This window comes from Cylas formicarius, unplaced genomic scaffold (genome assembly GCF_029955315.1).
Source record: "Cylas formicarius isolate icCylForm1 unplaced genomic scaffold, icCylForm1.1 PGA_scaffold_8__14_contigs__length_24414737, whole genome shotgun sequence".
NCBI classification, from domain to species: Eukaryota; Metazoa; Arthropoda; class Insecta; order Coleoptera; family Brentidae; genus Cylas; species Cylas formicarius.
In genome coordinates this window covers 23,350,022-23,368,725 of record NW_026844361.1, presented here as the reverse complement: position 1 = coordinate 23,368,725, position 18,704 = coordinate 23,350,022, and the positions used below count along the sequence as shown (strand labels likewise).

At 49.4% G+C, this 18,704-nt stretch overlaps 3 protein-coding genes across 3 annotated transcripts; all 3 read left to right on the top strand.

Annotated features, from left to right (window-relative positions):
* Positions 1–319: 319 nt before the first annotated feature.
* Positions 320–1,389, top strand: LOC132706822 (small ribosomal subunit protein mS22). The gene has a single exon (XM_060678388.1). It carries the CDS (start codon positions 357–359, stop codon positions 1,353–1,355), a length of 999 nt encoding a protein of 332 aa, XP_060534371.1. The 5' UTR covers positions 320–356; the 3' UTR covers positions 1,356–1,389.
* A 149-nt stretch (positions 1,390–1,538) lies between these two features.
* Positions 1,539–2,062, top strand: LOC132706823 (uncharacterized). The gene is made up of 2 exons (XM_060678389.1): positions 1,539–1,702; positions 1,752–2,062. The coding sequence occupies exons 1-2, from the start codon at positions 1,562–1,564 to the stop codon at positions 1,935–1,937; spliced, it is 327 nt and encodes a 108-aa protein (XP_060534372.1). The 5' UTR covers positions 1,539–1,561; the 3' UTR covers positions 1,938–2,062.
* A 771-nt stretch (positions 2,063–2,833) lies between these two features.
* On the top strand, positions 2,834–18,076 carry LOC132706821 (serine/threonine-protein kinase Wnk). The gene is made up of 20 exons (XM_060678387.1): positions 2,834–2,998; positions 3,060–3,871; positions 4,746–4,936; positions 5,062–5,232; positions 6,432–6,829; positions 7,640–7,915; positions 7,973–8,186; positions 8,242–8,406; positions 8,471–8,770; positions 8,843–9,702; positions 9,756–10,710; positions 10,770–11,117; positions 11,233–11,292; positions 11,409–12,974; positions 13,030–13,353; positions 14,079–14,376; positions 14,460–14,497; positions 15,184–15,894; positions 17,506–17,596; positions 17,655–18,076. Exons 2-20 carry the CDS (start codon positions 3,613–3,615, stop codon positions 17,726–17,728), a joined length of 7,299 nt encoding a protein of 2,432 aa, XP_060534370.1. The 5' UTR covers positions 2,834–2,998; positions 3,060–3,612; the 3' UTR covers positions 17,729–18,076.
* Positions 18,077–18,704: the final 628 nt, after the last annotated feature.

Here is an 18,704-nt window from a genome sequence, read left to right as displayed (position 1 = left end):
AGCGGGGAAAAAACGTTTTAATGATGTTATACGTAGGTTAGGTTAAAAATTATACAAATTTCGATTCGGTTGCAGAACAAAAAGTGCAGGTTTGTTTACAAATAATCACGAATTATGAGACAAAATTGTCAGTGGATTTGAAATTACCGTCTAAAAGCATACTCTCTCTGTAGCTTTTTCCAATGACATTATTCATCACTGTTCTCATTGTTGATATATTTCTTGTTTACATGTTGGACTGTGATCAAAAGGATAAACTTTTCGACGGTTGTCGGTAATGTACGAATGACCATAGAACTTATGCCCGAAAAAGGGTGTCCGTTTCTCTCTTTCAGTTCTCTGCCGATAACCTTAAAATGGCGTCGGTCCGTTGCCTATTGGGGTATTACTTGAAAGCCGGATCGCGCGAAACGCTTTTCACAAAACACAGGTGCCACCGTCTGCTGAATTACACCGCGATACCCTACGACCATGACAAGGACCCGGCCCCCTTGTTTTTCAGTCCCGACGTGCAGCAACTGCTTTCGGAACTGACTCGGGCAGATTTCGCTAAAGTGTTCCGCAAACGAAAACTGGGGAGGCATAAACTGGCGCAACCCGAGTACAAATTTATGACGGACAAAGAGCTGAACGAAGCGATGGAAAAAGCGAAACGAAAAGCGGCCAAACTGTTACAAATACCGCCAGTTGTGAGCGTGAGAAAACCCGTTGACAGGGTGTTGTCGCGCGATCCCGCGTTGCTCGGTTTGGACGAATCGAGATTCGTTTTCACGGATATAACGTACGGTATTAAAGATCGGGATAGATTAGTCGTGGTTAGAGAACCAGATGGTACTTTACGAGAAGCAGAATGGGAACTCAGAAAAAGAGTAAACCAGATTTATTTTCCGATGCGCGGACGCGCACTCAAGACACCGAAAATGTTCGACGGCGAATATTTGGCTGACGTATTGTCCCGAAAAGAATACGAATTTATTCTGGAAGCCGCTTGCGTCCAGTTTGAACCTGACGATCCGGAATATCAACGTGTGGTGTCCATCACCTACCAACACATCAACGACAATCACGCGTTTGATTTGTTACGATCGACGAGGCATTTTGGGGCCCTGACATTCTTCCTTGTTTGGAACAAATGTATCGACAACCTTCTGCAAGAACTTATCGGCTCGTTACACTTGGACGAGGCCGTTAAATTGTTGCGGTTATATTCCAAGATCCACCACGTAGAATTCGAAGGCTCCGACCAACTTGAACTGTTGGAAGATTTCGCTAGAAAATATTCGGTCAGAAGGGGAGCATTAGAATTAGTTATACAGGCCTGCAGAGATACGGCGAAGGAGAAAGAAGAAGTGTAAATGCATCCCAAACGTTAAGTTAGGTAAATAAAATTTGTTAACGCCACAATTGTTTTCTTTTTCTATAATCTGTGGGACTGGCCCAACGTGCTGTAAAACGGAAGAAGAATAATCATTGAAAGTGTCAAAATTTTGAGGTTACCGTTATGTTGTTGCTAGTGAATTCTATCGTAGAGCTTACAAAATGTCCTTAACCGTCTCGCGCGATGAGATTATCAGAAAACACAACCTCGTCTGTGCCACCCGACGTGATAACAACGACAAAATCAAAAACCAGCAGCGATGACGCGAAATATGTCGTTGTGCCAATAATAGTGATTATCGTTATTATGCTGGCATCAGTTTTGGTTCGTTGCCGCAGTGCTTTGTTGATTCGTCTACATCAACGGATTTCAGGTGTATTACCTCCTCAAGCAACGAAAACTGATCAAATTGAGGCGTGAAATTCAAAGTTTTTACGAGTTTGACTCCGAGGAGCAAGAGTGGGAATCTTTAAACAGTTACAGGCATCCGAATTATAGCGATGACCTCACGGACAGTAGCCGTAGCAGATTATCCAAATCGAGTACCACAAATCTTTAGAGGAATGTCATTTTACCTCTACTCATACACACAATACACGAAAACAAATAATAAGCATATTTCAAGTAATACGAATGTCCGCTGTGATCTACAATAAATAGTTATTTAAAAAGTCACTTCCCCATTTTATTTTGATTTAATAAGGTATTAAGTTGGCCAGGTTTATTAGTCTCAGAGAACAAATCACGACGGCAGCAGTCACTAACCACAGAACAGCACCTTTTACGTTGAGGAACCATAGATTATAAAGCGTCCCGGTGTTTCTGGGGGAATTTCACGGCGCGCAGTTGAGAGCGCCGGCGGCCTCGCGCGCGGCGCCACCTGGCAGTCGCAATTTAAAGTGTCCCGTCTGTTTTTTTTGGGGTGGTGTCATATTTTCAGGCCAAACCCTAAGATTTTTTGGCGAAATTGGCTTCGCGCCGACCGAAACGGGAACGCCGGTCTCGCCGCCGCACCCGCCAACATCCGCGTAAATTACAAGCGCGCGCGCGACGTGTAAAAAAACGTCGCAATTCCGCAGTGCGTTTTATTTTATTCCTGTGCCCGAACCGAACGCAATGTAACGATTTTGCGACGACACGTTATGACCGATCGCTTCTTCGATTCCGAACGAGTGTCCGGCAACGATTTTGCAAACCTCTGCCGGCTCGGCCTGTCGAAATTCGGCAAATTTAACCCGACGGTTTGACACATCCGCTGTGAAGGGCCTGGGAGGGGGGGGTGGAGGAGGAGGAGGAGGATAGATTATCGCTCGCGATTGATAAGAGGCCCCAGATTTTTCCGTTTTAAAACGGGATGACATTCCGCATTCCGACAAAATTCTAATAAATTAGTAAGAGGTAGAGACTGAAGGTTAGGTTAGGGGTCGGGGTGCTATCGCGGTGGTGACAACTCGCCAAAGTGGAAATTGAGAATCCCAAGGGCGTCTTCGCCGGGTACAATGGCCGATCGTCGCCGAGACGTGTCAAGGGTTCGGTGAGGTTAGCGGCCCGTTGCCCTGCTTGTCACCTGGACAAACGCGCGAAAACGGGGCAAACCTGCCCTCGGCTCGATCAGGGACTGTAGGTAGCAGCGCGGGTCGCGAACAGTGCCCTCTCCCCCTCACCGGATCATTTTTTCCAGAGCAAAGGGTGCGACAATTCCGCGCACAAAGGCAAACTCCTCCTCGTCAATAGCTTCACCCCATACTACGTCGGCGGGCGGCGCGGGAGGCGGTCGCCGGGGCTTCCACAATACCTGGTCTCGTTTACAGACCGCGGGAGGAGGAGGAGGCGGGGGTTCACTTTCCGGTCGCCGAAGCAGTAGCGGTTCGGGCAGGCACCAACAGAGGACCGCCTCGGACGCGTCCCTCGAGTTGGGCGAGGAGGCGAAACCGTCGGCCTCGCCCCCGAGGGACGCGGCTTTAAAAAATGGCGATGATTTTGGCGTAACCCCATTAACCGAGGGCGCGCGATCGTTAAAAGACGTCCTCGACAATATTGAATTTATCGATCAATCCGGGTCGGATTTAGTGGAACCCAACAGGGGTTACCATACTGTCGACCCCGACGTCGTCACGCCCCGGGTCGCTTCTAAGGTGAAGGTGAAGGCGAAAACGACAAGTAACAAGAAAAGGAACAAAAAATGTCGGGGCGCCAGTTTCGAGGCGGAGAAAAAGTCGCCGCCAAAGGAGTCGATGATCTCCACAAAGACCGTCACGGCCAAGACGGAAACCCGGAAAATTATAACGACGACGACGAGTTTGAACCGGTACACGTTCATGAAAGTAATGGACGAGGACAAAGGCAAGCCGCTGGACAAGATCAGGACCCACAGCTGCAGCAGCATACCGTACGACAACATCATCGAGAACCTCGCGCCATTCAGGAAGCGGTTCTGCAACGTGCAGCTGTTCGACGGCGACAACGGCCCCCAGCAGAAAAACCTCAAGAAAGGTAGGGTTCAATTTTCTGCAAAAACAAAACGGAAGAAAACGCATTGTTGAAATAATATAAACCTAACTGGTACGGAATCTAATTAGAATCAACAATTAAAAACTTACCCGCGCATTACAAATCTCAGTTCTCTGTGTTCTTCGACGTCCGAGTTTAAATGTTGACGAGGGATCAACAAAAACGTCGACGGCGCATTATCAGATTGTTATTGCCGTTGCTATTTGCTCGATTCGTCATTATTCCATTTAAGTTGGCGGCTGATTTATAACGATACGACCGTCTGTCCTACACGGTCGCGTCGCGAGTTATCAAATTCCTCGCCGATTAATAACGCGCGTCTGCGCACAATCGGATCCGAACTTCACGCTAGACGGGGTTAAAACGAAAAACTCCGCGTGTGAACGATTCCGCGTCAGGAATTCTTTTTCATCCCCCCGGCAATGCTCGCGTCCGGAATAAACGTGGCAACGCGTGTTGAAACCTGCGACGCACCAGTTTAATAATGACCGCCGTTTTGGATAACGTAATAGAAAAAATAAATATTTGAGCGAGTCGTATCGGCGAACGTCACTATCGCGCAAAGTTCGATTCGCGATCCGCTTTGGTCGGTTCGTTCTTGATCTGTGGCAGATCGTGATAATTTTGTTGTGGCAAGGCCGATGCCAGGCAATCTCGATGTGGGGCGTATGACGGATGCGGATGCATATGTATTGGCGTTTGAATTATTTTGTTCACGCGATTTGTCGTTGACGTTCAACATAGACGGTTTGTCGTTTTCGAAAACGAAGAAACGAATACTGGACACTTTTTTGGCAATTTTTTTTTGGTTTGTCGCGATGCTGACGTGCTTTCGTTTTGTTTTTTACGCGCGTAGATCCGAATTGTAACGGTGACGTCAGAGCGGCGGTCGAGTCGGTCCTGGACGACATCCTGGAGATGGCGGTCGAGATCATCGTGAAGAACCAGCTGCTGCGCGGCTCGTCTGGGGACCGGGGCGACGTGGCGGCCCCGACCGCCACTTCTGCAGGCGGGGCCACCGCCGAGGATGATCGTTTCGAGTATAAGGTGGGGCGACCCTTAAAATAATTGATCTAGTATTGTTTTGATTAAATTTTTAAAATGAAACCAAAACAAGGCTGAAGATCGCTCAAAAAAATTATAAGGGTGGCGAAAGAATTTGTTTGTTTCAGTCGCGTATTCGTTGCAATACGGGCGACATCTTGCCGAATTTGTATCCGCCGAAAATCACCCACACCCCCTCGAGCGACACGCTTATAGACGCGAAAAATTTCGTGGAGGAGTACGAGGAGTATCACGACTCGTGCAGCGAAATGGCCGACGCGGAGAACGCCGTTAGCCAGGTTGGTGTCCCCCAAAAATTTGAACCGGAAACCTCTTTTGGGTTAGAGAACTGAAAAAAAAAAAAAACAGAAATTGTTTGGGTTAGTTTTAGGTTAGTGTTTTATTTTTCGTAGTTTTTCTGCGATGGACCCGCGGGTTCGTACCGCGGGACCCACCCGGGGCCCTGCGACGGGCTTTGCCGCACCTCCGAAAAGGTTGGGATACATAACCAAAAACAAGCGAAACCCTATAGCGCCGCTTTGTCGTATAGCGGGGATTTTTGTGTGTACGCCGCGCCGTTCGCGCACCGGTTTTCTATTCGAAAAAAAACAAACTAAGCCGTGACGTCACGCGCCCCTAAACAAAAACTCGCCGGGACTTCACGGAAATAACCTTAAGCGCATACGCCAGTTATGTCGTTCGTAATCAAAGTATCAACAATCGGTAACAATGAAATAGAAGCGAAACAAATCTCCTTTACGTTTAACTTCCCGTGTTTATTTACTGTGACGTCACCGCGTCCGCGTTGCTAATAAAACGGGCGTAGTTGTCGTCGCAGCCGCAACGTTTCGTCGCTTTTCGTCCTACAGTTTTGAGAATCGGGGTGTGGCGGAATGTGGCATTTAGGCACCCATTTTAAACCTCATTAACCTCACACATTCAAGGTGTTATCGAAACGACGTTGTATAAGCGAATATTAATTTTAACCTCAGCGGAAATTATTTCTGGTGAACACAGATCATAGCGTATATAAAACAATAAATAACACGGAGAGAATAATAAAATCCATTTCACGGGGGTCGGGTTCTGGCATACAGTGGACCCGTTGTGTAAGGCACTTCTCGGTTATAAATGAAATTTTATTCCATGTTTAAAATGCATAGTTAAACGTTTGGTCAAAAACCAACCATTAGGGAGATATCGCGAAACAAATACGGCGGAGAAATAACGTTTTTATTTTTTATCATAAAAACGAAAATAAGGCGAACGTATACGAGATACGCCTGGTTAAACTTCTACACGTTCTAAAAGTTTCTTCAGAACGTCATGGAAATCATCTTCTTTTTTAAATCTCGTTAATAAAATGTTTGCTCGTCAATACGACGTTGTTTCAGTAATACTGTATATAGCTTACTTATCGATCAACCTCTACGGAACTATTGTGAGATATCTTACCGTACGTATTTTTCGTCTCTCCCTGTCGCCCACCCTCGTCAAGATCATCGACGAACTGAGCGCCAGCGTCGACAAGACGATCATGGAAAAGCAGCGTCCGACGCGGCGCAAAGACAAATCGGTGAAGCACAGGGGCGTGACCAGCCTCATACCGATTGAGACCGATTCGAACGCCGAAGACGACGGCGACACCGCGCAGATGAGCGACATGAACGAGGCGCGGCTCCTCGAAGTCGGCGCGATGTACAACATCCCGAAGAACTTCTTCCAGAGCGCGGAGATGACGGAAATTACCGAACAAACGATCGATCGGCACGACGAGAACGCGGAGAATAATCCGGACCTTGCCGAACAGCCGGTCGTCCTTAGCCTCACCACCGAGGCGAAGGTCGAGGACGACGACGACGTCTACAGGCCGATCGCGGTCAGCCCCGACGGAAGGTAACGCGGCAAACGGATAAGTCGTTCGTAAAATTGCTGTTGTTGCGGTTGTAGTAACCGCGTTAAGTTAGACAAAATAATTCCAGAGAGGGGCGAGATTATTAGATAATTAGCGCTAAATGATGTTGATACAGCGGTTTCAGCGTGCTAGACGACGAAATATGGACGCTGTTGGGGAACGATTTAAAATATTCTTGAAGATTGGTACTTTTTATTTAAATTAAAAATAGTGACGTCATATTTTTTAAAATTTGGTGGGTGTAAGACGATTTAGAACTAAAAAAAATATATATTCCGGAAACACACTATGACGGTATGTCAAAATATAAAATTAATTTAAAAGACGGATGACTTGTTTCGCCCAATGCCATCATCAGACTAATGGCAATATCAATTTTTCATTTCAACAAAAATCTTAGCTAAGTGATATGATTTCGTTCTACGATCTTTATGTGCGCTTTATATATACTTGATTAAAAAAAGATATATTTTTGTCAAAGCAAAATCAATATTTTGTGTTGTGTTTAATCAAATTTCATCAAATAAAAATATAAAAAATAATATTATAACGCATATTGACAAAATTACTATACGTATGTCCGACCTCTAAGAGTTCCACTGTGGGCCACATACGCGGTGCTGCGTTTCGGAATTGCGCTGCGGAATTTGCGGTGGTTGTTCTTTGTTCTGTGATTTCTAGGCGTAAAGTATGTAAACTTTCGTCCAGAGAATCTAAAAATGTCACTCAAATAATCTCCACCGGAAGTTTAGCCGCGAATTCGCGAAACGTTACGTCGTATTCGTGACCAGGTTCTTCAAGTACGAGGAGGAGATCGGTCGGGGTTCTTTCAAGACCGTGTACCGTGGCCTCGACACGCAGACCGGCGTGGCCGTCGCGTGGTGCGAACTCCAGGAAAAGAAACTGAACAAGACGGAGCGGCAGAGGTTCCGCGAGGAGGCCGAGATGCTGAAGAAGCTCCAGCATCCGAATATCGTGCGCTTCTACAACTATTGGGAGTTCCCCGGGACGAAGAAGAAGAATATCGTTCTCGTCACCGAGCTAATGCTCAGCGGCACGCTGAAAACGTAATGCCCGAAGGGTAGCGGAGCAAAATGCGTTCAAACCGCTCGTGTCCGTTACAGGTACCTGCGCCGCTTCAAAAAGATCAACCCAAAAGTACTGAAGTCGTGGTGTCGCCAGATACTCAAGGGGCTCGCGTTCCTACACTCGCGCGCCCCGCCCATCATCCACCGCGACCTCAAGTGCGACAACATCTTCATCACGGGTACTACGGGTTCGGTGAAAATTGGAGACCTGGGGCTTGCCACGCTGAAGAACAGGAGCTTTGCCAAGTCGGTAAGTATGCGCCCCGAATCTACGTGTGCCCGGCATGAATCAAGCGTTTATATAGGTGATTGGTACCCCGGAGTTCATGGCGCCCGAAATGTACGAGGAACACTACGACGAAGGGGTCGATGTGTACGCGTTCGGTATGTGCATGCTGGAGATGGCAACCAGCGAGTATCCATATTCGGAGTGCACAGGTCCCGCTCAGATCTACAAAAAAGTCATATCGGTAAGAGACAGGGCTCTGCCTTTCCGAGCTAAGAAATCGTCATCGCCGACTGCTTTACCTGCAGGGAGTCAAACCGGCCAGTTTCGACAAGGTTCAGAATCTCGAAATCAAGGACGTGATCGAGAGCTGCATCAGACCGCGTAAAGAAGACCGCCCGAAGGTGAAGGACCTTCTGCAGCACGCGTTTTTCGAGGAAGACGTCGGCCTTAAGGTCGAGGTCGTTTCGCAGGTGAGCAAGAAGATCGTGTTTAGGCTGAGAGTGCTCGATCCAAAGAAGAGGACCCACAAGCACAAGGAGAACGAAGCGATCCAGTTCGAATTCGACATGGAGACGGACAAGTACGACGCGATCGCCGAGGAAATGGTGAGACATCCACCACCACGTCGGCTGGTGACGTGACGCACGTCACTATACGTCAGGTTTGTCGTTTTGCAGGCGAAGTCGGGCATCATATTCGAGGAGGACGCGAAAACGGTCGCGCAATTGCTGAAGGCGCAGATCATGCTAATAAACAAGGAGCGCGAGAGGCAAAACAAGGAGCAGGAGGCACGCGCGCAGCAGTACCAGCAGTATATCAATCTGCAGGTGGAACAACAGCAGCAACAGATGAACCAACAGCAGCAGCAGCCGCATATGGCGCCGCCGTCTCAAACGCAACAGCAACAGTATCCTCAACCTGGACAGTACCAGCAACAGCAGAGCATCATCCAGGAGCAGCAGCAGCAGCAGCCCGGTCCGTACCAGCAGCAGCAACCGGGAATCATCCAATCCGACGTGCAGCACTACTCGCAGCAACAGCAGATGGTGCCGCAGGATAACCAGCAGCAACAGACGCAGGCGAACATGGTGTACCAGCAACACCAGTCGGCCAATCCGCAACAGCAGCAAGAGCAGCACCAGCCAACCCAATTGCAGAGGCAGACGTCAGTGGAGCCGGCGCAGTCACAGCCGATTATACACAAGCAGCCCGCCCCCACACAATTTGCACAGCCAAATTATATACCAGAGGGCGGGGGCATACCACAGCAAGCGGAGTTTATACAGCAAGATGCCAAACTGCCGCCGGAGCTAATGCAGCAACAATCCATGACTAACTATCAACCGCAGCAGCAACAGGGTCAGACGTATCACGCGCAACCGGGTTATCAGGAGCAATACCAGCAGTATCCCCAGCCGGATCTCGCGCAGCAGCAGCAACAGCAGTTTGTACAGCAGGGGTACCCGCCGCAGCAGCAAGGTCAGCACTACCCTCAAGCCGGTTATCCTCAGCAACAGCAGCAGCAAGCACCGCCTGGGTATATCGGTTTCTTGCTTTCCGAGATTGGATTTGATAGTTTTTTTTTTCCAGCTATCAGCAGCAGCAGCAAAATTATCAGCCGTCCGGTTACCAGCAGCAACCGGTCCAGCAGCAGCAGCAGCAGCAGCAACCTCCGCAATCGCAACACTACGTGTCGAGCCAGCAGCAGGCCTATTCCCAGCAACCGCAGTACATGACTCCCCCTATAGAGCAGCAGCAGCAGCAGCACCCTCCGCAGTTTGTCCAGCCGCAGCAGAGCGTTGATCAGACCGTCTATCAGCACCAGTATATCGCTCAGCAGGCCGGCGGGGGTCCTTACATCGATCACCAGCCACAGCAGATGGTACAGCAGCAGCAGGCCTCCAATCAGCAGCAGCAGCAGATTCCGATTCAGCAACCTCAACCAGTTCAGCAGATTTCAATTCAGCAACAACCACAGCCAATTCAGCAATCTCAGGCGGTTCAGCAACAGCAAATGTCAATTCAGCAACAGCAAATTCCGGTTCAACAGCAGCAGTCGGTTCAGCAACCACAGCCTACTGCAGTTCAGCAACAACAGATTCCAATTCAGAAGCAACCACAGCCTATCCAGCAGCAACAAACTCAGCCTGTGCAGCACCAGCAGATTCCGAACCATCAGCAGCAACAACAGCCCCAGACGGTGCAGCAACCATCCCCTGCCGATAACCAAGACGTCGCCGGTGGCGGCACCGTGCACCGCCTGTCGAACTCGGACATCCCGCCCATGAACCTTGAACAGCTGCAACAGAAGCTGGCGGCACAGAACGCGAAAGAGCAGCACCGGGTGTCGACGGCGTCACTGCCGCCGCTGCCGTTTGAAAGCGGCGCCACGACGCAGCAGGACCAGCGTCGCGCGTCGACAGTCTCGCAGCCGGCGGGCGGCGTGGCGGAGTACGCGCAGTTGCAGCACCAGGTCATCCGGGAGGGTAGACCTGTCGATGAAGACGTCCAAACGGAGGACCCCGACCTGTCGGTTTCCGAGCAGGTAACACGTCCGCCTCCGAGTGTACCGTCGTCGTTGCCAATCGCCGTGTATTTTGAAAGGACGCGTCTTCGTCGACGGGCGCGGACCCGGAACCCGCGAAACCACGACGCTCGTCGTCGAAACGTTCTTCGCTACGGCACCGGCTCGTCGTCGACGCCGTCCACGGCGACGGTACCGTCGAATGCCGCCTCATAAGCAAGCAGCGCACAGTCAGTTTCAAATTTAACCGCCTGGACACGACACCGACGGACATCATCGACGGCATGGCGCGCCAGGATCTCCTCGAGGCGGGGCCGCACGAGAAACTGCGCGCGCACTTGGAGCGCGTCATCGAGGAGCTCAGGTTACGACCCGACCGCATACCGGACGGCGCGGCCACGGCGACGGCGTCGAAGGACAGTCAAAAGGTACGTGTTTATTTAAACTACTCGTCAAAAGCGTTTTATTGCTCCTTCGCCGCACCCGTTGACGACGCAAACTAAAACCCACGGGCGTTTTCACATGCTCACTAAACCGTAAAAGGTCAGGCATGCCTCGCTGACCAGGCACCCCCACAAAAAGACACATAGAAGGCACCGATCGGTGAGTACCTGGTATATATATGTACGTGCCCCCATCCATCCATCCATCCCCCCAACATTTCTCTCATCCACCGTATCGCCTCTCTCGACATTCGTGACGGTACTTTTCCGGCGCAGCGCGACGAGTCGAGCACGACCGTGCCCAAGGTGAAGTCCCCGGACCGCGACGAACTGCGCGCCATGATCAAAACCACCCTCGCCGAGAACGTCTACCAAAACTTGACTTGTCGCGAGAGTTTGAACTCGAGCGGAACCGTGTCTCGCAAAACCAGCACCGCCTCCGAGTATACCCCCGAACACACTTGTTACGTGCGGCCGTCACCGCAGTTGGATCAGACGAGCGTCATCTACGTGAACGACAGCTGCACTATGGCCCCGTCGGAGACGCCCACGTCCGCACCGACGCACCCCAAGCCCGACGGTGACGGCCTCGACGGCGGCGCTTCTGACGCGCTCAAAACCGAACTGGAAAACAGTCTGCGACAGAAGGAGGTCGCGAAACTGGTGCCCGGCCAGAAGGTCAATCTCAAAGTGTTCGTCATGGCGGTCGACCGCGACGCCGAGGGGCCGTCGGCGACCGACACGAAACCGCCTCTACCCGGAACGGCGGACGCGGCGGAAACCGACAAGGCCGGCAAAACGGAAGGGGGCGCCGCCGCCCGATCTCCCCAAAGAAAGATCTCCAGGTTCCTCGTCAGTCCCGTGCTGTCGGGTCAGCTCGACTTGCCCAAGGATAAGGATTTCGGTGACGGCGAGGTGCCCGAGGCGGCGGTCTCGGCGGTGACGAGGAAGACGTCCGCGCCGCTCGAGCGTACCGGTTTGGAGGCGGAGAAGCCGGCCGAGCAGAAACTGAGCGTCAGCTCGATGAAGGAGGAGTCTACGATCAACCGCGAGGAGGTGGGGCAGGTGTGCGGTCCCGAGCTGATCAACACTCTGGAACAGCTAAAGATCAGTCTGGACAATTTGAAGCATAGCAGCCACCCGAAAAAGGAGGGCGAGGGAGGAGGCGAGGTCAAAAAGACCGAAACCGGTACCAAGCCCGCCGCTCCCGTGCCGTTCGTGGCCGCTCCCCAACAGCAGCAGCCGGCCGCCCCCGCGTTCGTCCAACCGCCGACGGCGTACGCGGCGCCGCCGCCGGTGCCCTACGTGGGCGTCGTGCAGCAGCCGCCCATAGTCGCGCCCCAGCCGGTACAATTTGCGCAGCCCCCGCCCGCTCGGCAACAGACTTTCGTGCCCGTGGGCGGGACGCAGTACCCGAGCCAGCCCGCAATAGTAGCCGCACAAAACGTCACGTACCCGCCCCCGAGCGCCGCCCCTTACCAGCAGCAGCAAGTCGCCGCGCAGATACCTGCGCAACCGCAGCTTATCGCGCAGCAGGGCACCGCGCAGATATTCCCTCAATCCCAAGCGATGACCGGTTCGGTATCGGTTCAGAATTTGAACAATGGTCAGCAACAGCCGGCTCAGCCGCCACTCCAAAACGGTCCCGGCTTCCAGCAGTCCGCGTCGGTCGAGGAAAACCTGCAGGGGTACGCGAACGCGGCGAAGAAAATGCTGCCGGAGGGCGTAAAGCTCGCGATGGAGGGGACCGGGTCGTCGAGCAGGGGCAGTCAGGTGTCGACTCCGCAGGCCGAGGTCTACGATATCCAAAGTCTGCAACAGAAGTTGTCGAGTATCGCTGCGGTGAGTCGGACGCGCGCTTGCTGGTAGCGTGGACGTCTTAAGTTTGCGTTCCCAGGCGCCGCAGAGTCCGCACGCCGGACTCGTCGTCGCCCCCCTCGAGTTTCCCCAGGAGGCGGCGGCGGTGTCCAACAAGCAGCCCTCTGCCGAAGCGCTCTCGCCCGAGCCCGAGAAATCGGCCGACGCGTCGAAGCTCAGACAGTTCGAGGACTTGAACGATCAACTGCGCAAGATTAACAACGCGCAGCAGCAGCAGCAGACGATCAAGGACGAACCGCCGCCAGCCGAGATCAAGATGGCGGAGGCAGCGCTCGACGAGGCCAAGCGCGACCTCAAGCTCGAGCTGGAACGGCTTAACGAGACGGGCGCGACCGGTGCCCAGGTGAGTCATTCGAACTACCGCGAACGGAGGTGCGAACTGAAATCGTTAAAATTTGAGGTTTAAATTAACGGAATTGTAAGAAAAAAAAGCTTGGTGATCATTTGATCGAGGGGGCCGTTATAATTTATTTATTATTATTTATTTAATAATATATTGTATGTTGTATGATCGCTTTAGAGAAGCGAAATCGCTTTTTGATTTAGATTTTCCATGTCTCTAATATAACTAAAAATATCAATTCCTTCATACTACCTACTAACACAAGACTTTTGAAAATTTTGTATTACATACCGATGTGGTACGTTTATTATTAATTCCAATTCCAAAATGTCTCCATTAGCATTATAAATAAAATCTATATCGCGATCCGTACCGGCGCGGCGTAAGTCGCCTGACGCGTGTTTTGTTTTTATGTTTTCGCGTCCCGTAGTTCAAACGTCGCGTGAGCGCCTTTATCGGTCGACAAAGGCTGAAACTGTTGCGCGTAAGTAGGAAACCGTAGGCGAGGTAGCGAGCGCGTTTTTTTGGTTATTGCCGTTTTATGCACCCCGCCAGGTTAGCGTAGGTTTCGCTTTAAGCTTTGCGACTGTCGCGCCCGAGACGATAGTTCAAACGAACGACAGCCATATTTGATCGATTCTAAATCCCCGCTTCTAGTGAACATCTATGACTCGCTTTGTTTCGCCACTACCGCGCTCCCCTCCCTCCTATTTAAACGTTTTTAGGCGCTATGCGAAGCCGCGCCCGACGTCACCGGCGTTGCCGCGTCCGCCCCCACCAAGGAGCGTCGCGTGTCCCGCTTCAAGGTCAGCGTCGTCACCGAGCCGGACCGCAGCCAGCTGCAGCAGAACAAAACGGACGCCCCCAAAGTCGAAAGGGATAACGGTATTAACGGCGCCGACGCGTCGAAGGGCGTGGCACGACAAGGTAGGAGGGACACGCAGGCCGATTTTACCACCGTCATCAATACGACGTTCGATTCGTTGAAGACGACGCTGGTGCGGTCTCTACCGGATACAGGAGGTGAGTGGTGAACACGCGAGTTTGAAAAATGAATGGAACTTTCGGCGTACCTACATTTGAAAATATTGTACTTCTTATTGCAGCGGAGGCGTTGCCGGTCGAAGAAGTCTCCCAAGTCAGGGTAAGTGACACGTAGGATCGAGAATATAGGACTGACGTGCGTGTCTTTGGGTTTACATGTTCGTTTTGTTTTTGATCTCGCGACTTTGTCATACGCTTGTTGTCTGCGTTTGTTTTGCACGCCATACTAGTTTTTTTTACATGCGGGAGACGTACCGTCGGACAAGTGCGAACGCGGAAAATACCTTTAAGTAATTTATGCCCTTCCAAGCCGCGATGTTTTTGAAAAAGCGTGTGCAAGTGCAAAAATCAGGAAAAGAAGACTAAATTAGGGGAGTGCTTATGAACTAATGCGAACAGAAAAAAAAGATGCTTGAGAGAGGGCGAAAAAAAGGTACGTTTGAGGCAACAGGTTTCTTGTTAAGTCGAAAATATCAGCGTTTTTTTGGGCGTCCGCGAATTAAACCGAAAGGATACATTTGGACTAAAATTTAAAAAAAAATCATTTTTCTCGAGCTTGACTAAAAAAGAGTCGAATGGAAAGAAGGAGGCGTGGTTGAAACGGAAGGGGAGGGACCGGTCGAAATTGCTTTGGTAAGAGAAAAAGAAAACTAAGCCTCTCGTATGGGGTGGGGGCGGAGGCACGGGACGCATATTTGCACGGGTCCTTGCCGTTTTGTGTCGCTGCAGGGTACTCACCTTCCTAACGCCCTTTTTTTATTTTTTTTTTTTTTACAATTCTTGTAGCGGCCCGAACAGAGCTCGCAGGCGTCGGCGCCGACGCCGGTCGACGCCGGCGCGCGTCCTCTCCGCAAATCCCTCTCGTACGTCGACCTGAAACGCGAGATCGAAACGATAATGCCGATACGTAAGGGGGCGGAGCTATCGCCGCCGCCGCCGCCGCCGCCGGGTCATAACCCTAGGCGGCGCGCGCCGCCCGCCGGCCGGCGTCAATCCAAAACGTTTAGGCAGTTCCCACAGATCGTAGTACATCCGCCACCGGACGGGGGCGAAGCCCTGACGGCTAGCATGCCCGACGTGAGGGTGATCGACGCCGCCAAGCCCCGTCCCGTGCTAAACAACGTGTCGGTGATGAACGCGTCGTGTCCTGATCTGACGACGGCCCTCGGTTTGTCCGAAACGTCACGTAAATTGGTTGTCCAGACGTCGACGCCGTCGCGACGTCGCACTCGGCTGCGTAAGCGCGACGAGACGCCAGGCGCTGTTCTCCGGCGCCACCTCAAAATGAAACACTCGCGCTCGATGCAAAATCTCATGACGACCAAAGGAGGCGGGGCGTCGTCTTCCGACGGTGACCATACCTACTTCACGGTACACGCGGGCACCGAAATCGGGGGGTCACGCGGTCGCGAGTGGGGGTGGGAGTGGGGCAACGGGGCGCGGCGGCGGGCGGTCACGATTGAGGAATACCTGGAGACGTATTACGCGCCCGAAACGGTAAGAGGGATGCGGAGGTGGCGGTGAAGACGCACGGCCGGATAGAAAACGCTTTTTTTTTTTAATTTAGAGAACTACATTTTTGGCGTATTTCGTTCGTTGGTTTTACGCTCAGTAAAAAAGAAACTCCCATGTCGCCTGCATAACGACCCTGTGTACAAAACTCTCCCTTTCTTTGTGCGCATCTTTTTAACGGGGCGGTTCATGGGAGGAGGTGCGTGGTACGCCACGCCCCTTATTCATATATATATATATATATATATATATATATATATATATATATATATATATATATATATATATATATATATATCATTGAATAATTAGCACGCTTATAACTTTCGTGCATGATCTGTTACTTACTGTTGCCGCTGACTTTGCGTCTGCTAACCTGCTAACTGACGCATCTCGGAAGTAAACATCATACAGAAGCAACCATCAACCATACTTTTATTCATTGCTACACAGATAGTGGACGAAATATCTGCAAAAAATCCAAAACACTTCAAATAAAAAATGGGTAAAATATGGAAAAAAGTAACGAGAATTTAAAAAAATATATTTTCTTTTTCACTCTTATTTCACCCGATAGTGTAATTCGTAGTGGACCGTGTCTACAAATAGGACACAAACCTCCTCGACGCAGTCGCTTTTTTTTCTTCGAAGAAAGCTAAAACTTCTGTTGACTACTGTCAGAATTTTTTAGCAGAATTTAACAGTTCGTATGACACAATTACGTTATTAGACACGTTTTATAGAAAATTTTCTAGCATTGAATTCCATGTACCGTTTAACATCTTCATTTTTCGATTCCCGGTCTTCAGTCAGCTGCCCAATTGGAGAAGAATTTTGTGAACAGAAGTTGGGTTGTTGTACCACACATATACCTCGAAATCAATAGATATGGTTTGCAAAATTGTTTGGAATGTAACTATCAGGTCTTCATCGATTCCCACAGAAAAATCTGGAAAATACACAATAAAAAAAGTTTTTTTTTTGGTTATCCGAAATTTCTGAAGTTATGTTTTTGCAAATATTAATTATTGTTGAAAGGGATAAAAAATAAGGACAGCAATATTGCCGAAGAGAAAATGCGGATTTTGTCTATCAGAACTTGATTTTTTTCGAAAATATTTCAAGCTAGACCGCAGAGTTTGTAATTCAACCTTTTAGGGGATTTGTCAAATAACAATATTAATATTCTATATAGTCTGTAAATATATTAAAATAAAATTGCCTATTTCGACACTGCTATATGTATTTATAGTTTATTCTATATAGATTTTTAGAATTTTCTTACCACTAGGGACAGGGCCCCATTGCAGCTGTTAAGATTTTTATAAGAAACTAATTACAAAAAAGAGACGTAATATCACTTACAAGAAATGTCATATTTCTGAAAATATTCAGAACAAGGTTTTACCTGAAATTCTCAGGTTGGCATTTCTGATTTTTGACAAATTTCCCCGCAATTTGCTTCCTTGGAAGTGTCGGAAAGGCGTTCGCTTTGACAGTGTCTAATCCTTCCGTCGCTTCTGCATGACGTTTATTCTGTGATACGACGCGTCTTGTTTTTTTTTTTTTTTTTTAACGTGTTCGGTGCCCCTTTAGGAGGAGACGTTCGAGGAGATGCTAAACCGGCAAAAGGCGGAACTGAACGCGCTGATGGAAGCGCATCGTAAGCAGCAGCTCGAGTACATGGGTAAAAGTGAAGTAGTCATAGGCGGGCGGGCACTTAGTTTTATTTACTTTAATTACAGAACGACATCGTCGAAAAATCGAGGAGGGGTCGTGGGGCGGCGGGGCGGCCGGAGGTCGACACGCCGCCGACTAGGGCGCGGGCGCGCAGAAAAGAAATTCTTTCGCGGAAAGCGAAATAATTTTTTTTAGGAAGAAATCATTGTGAGAACGAAGGCTGTATACCGTATGTAATTGTTTTATAGTGTTTATCGATCCAAAACGAAGATAAGTCTAGTTATTATCATTAGTTTGCATTCGCCGATAATTTATTTTTAATAGTCTCCAATCCCCCCCGCCCCTCTTTCAGGGATTGTTGGTGGTGGGTGGGGATTGCGGACCGCGCGAGGCGGGCGGCCGTGTGAAATGTGTTCGGGAGGTGCGTCGCGCGGACATTTTGTTTAAAAATAAACCACTTGTTGCAACAAAATATGTTTTTTTTATTCGCTAAATTTAGCCTTTTACAAATTCCCCGACGTTTAAAACAAAATTGGAATTATTAAAATAATATTAAAATATATTCGTGATATTTTTTGAACGAAGCTAAAAACTCAAAGCTGACGTTTTATTCACGTAATCTGTGGCTAAGTATTCTTCCGATATTTATTTTTGACATTTCAAAGCAAATAATCCTTTATTTGTTGCCTTCGAAAAATCGATGGAATCGAACAGCGTCGCCATTGGTACAGATGAAATCAGCGTTTTAATTTTCTTGTCCGTTTTCCAAGGTATATGAAAAAATCCGAACGAAAATCGCCATTTCTCGGCCTCAGTCTATACGCGATGACGTCATTTGCTATTACGACGTACTGCATGGTTTCAGAAAACACATATTTTCTTGAAAACCATTTACTCTATTGGAAAAATTCATATACCAGGAAATGTGGAAGATCCAAAGCCATAACCTCTCTATTTTGAACATTGTTTGAATTATATACAGGGTGTGTCGTTTATGAGCAAAAAATCTAAAAGGTCCTGAAAATTTCAGATTTTGCGGGTAAATTATTGGCGACAAAAGAAAAACTGATAAAAATGGGATAATTTCATTTGAGCAGTATTGTAAATTGTGTCCA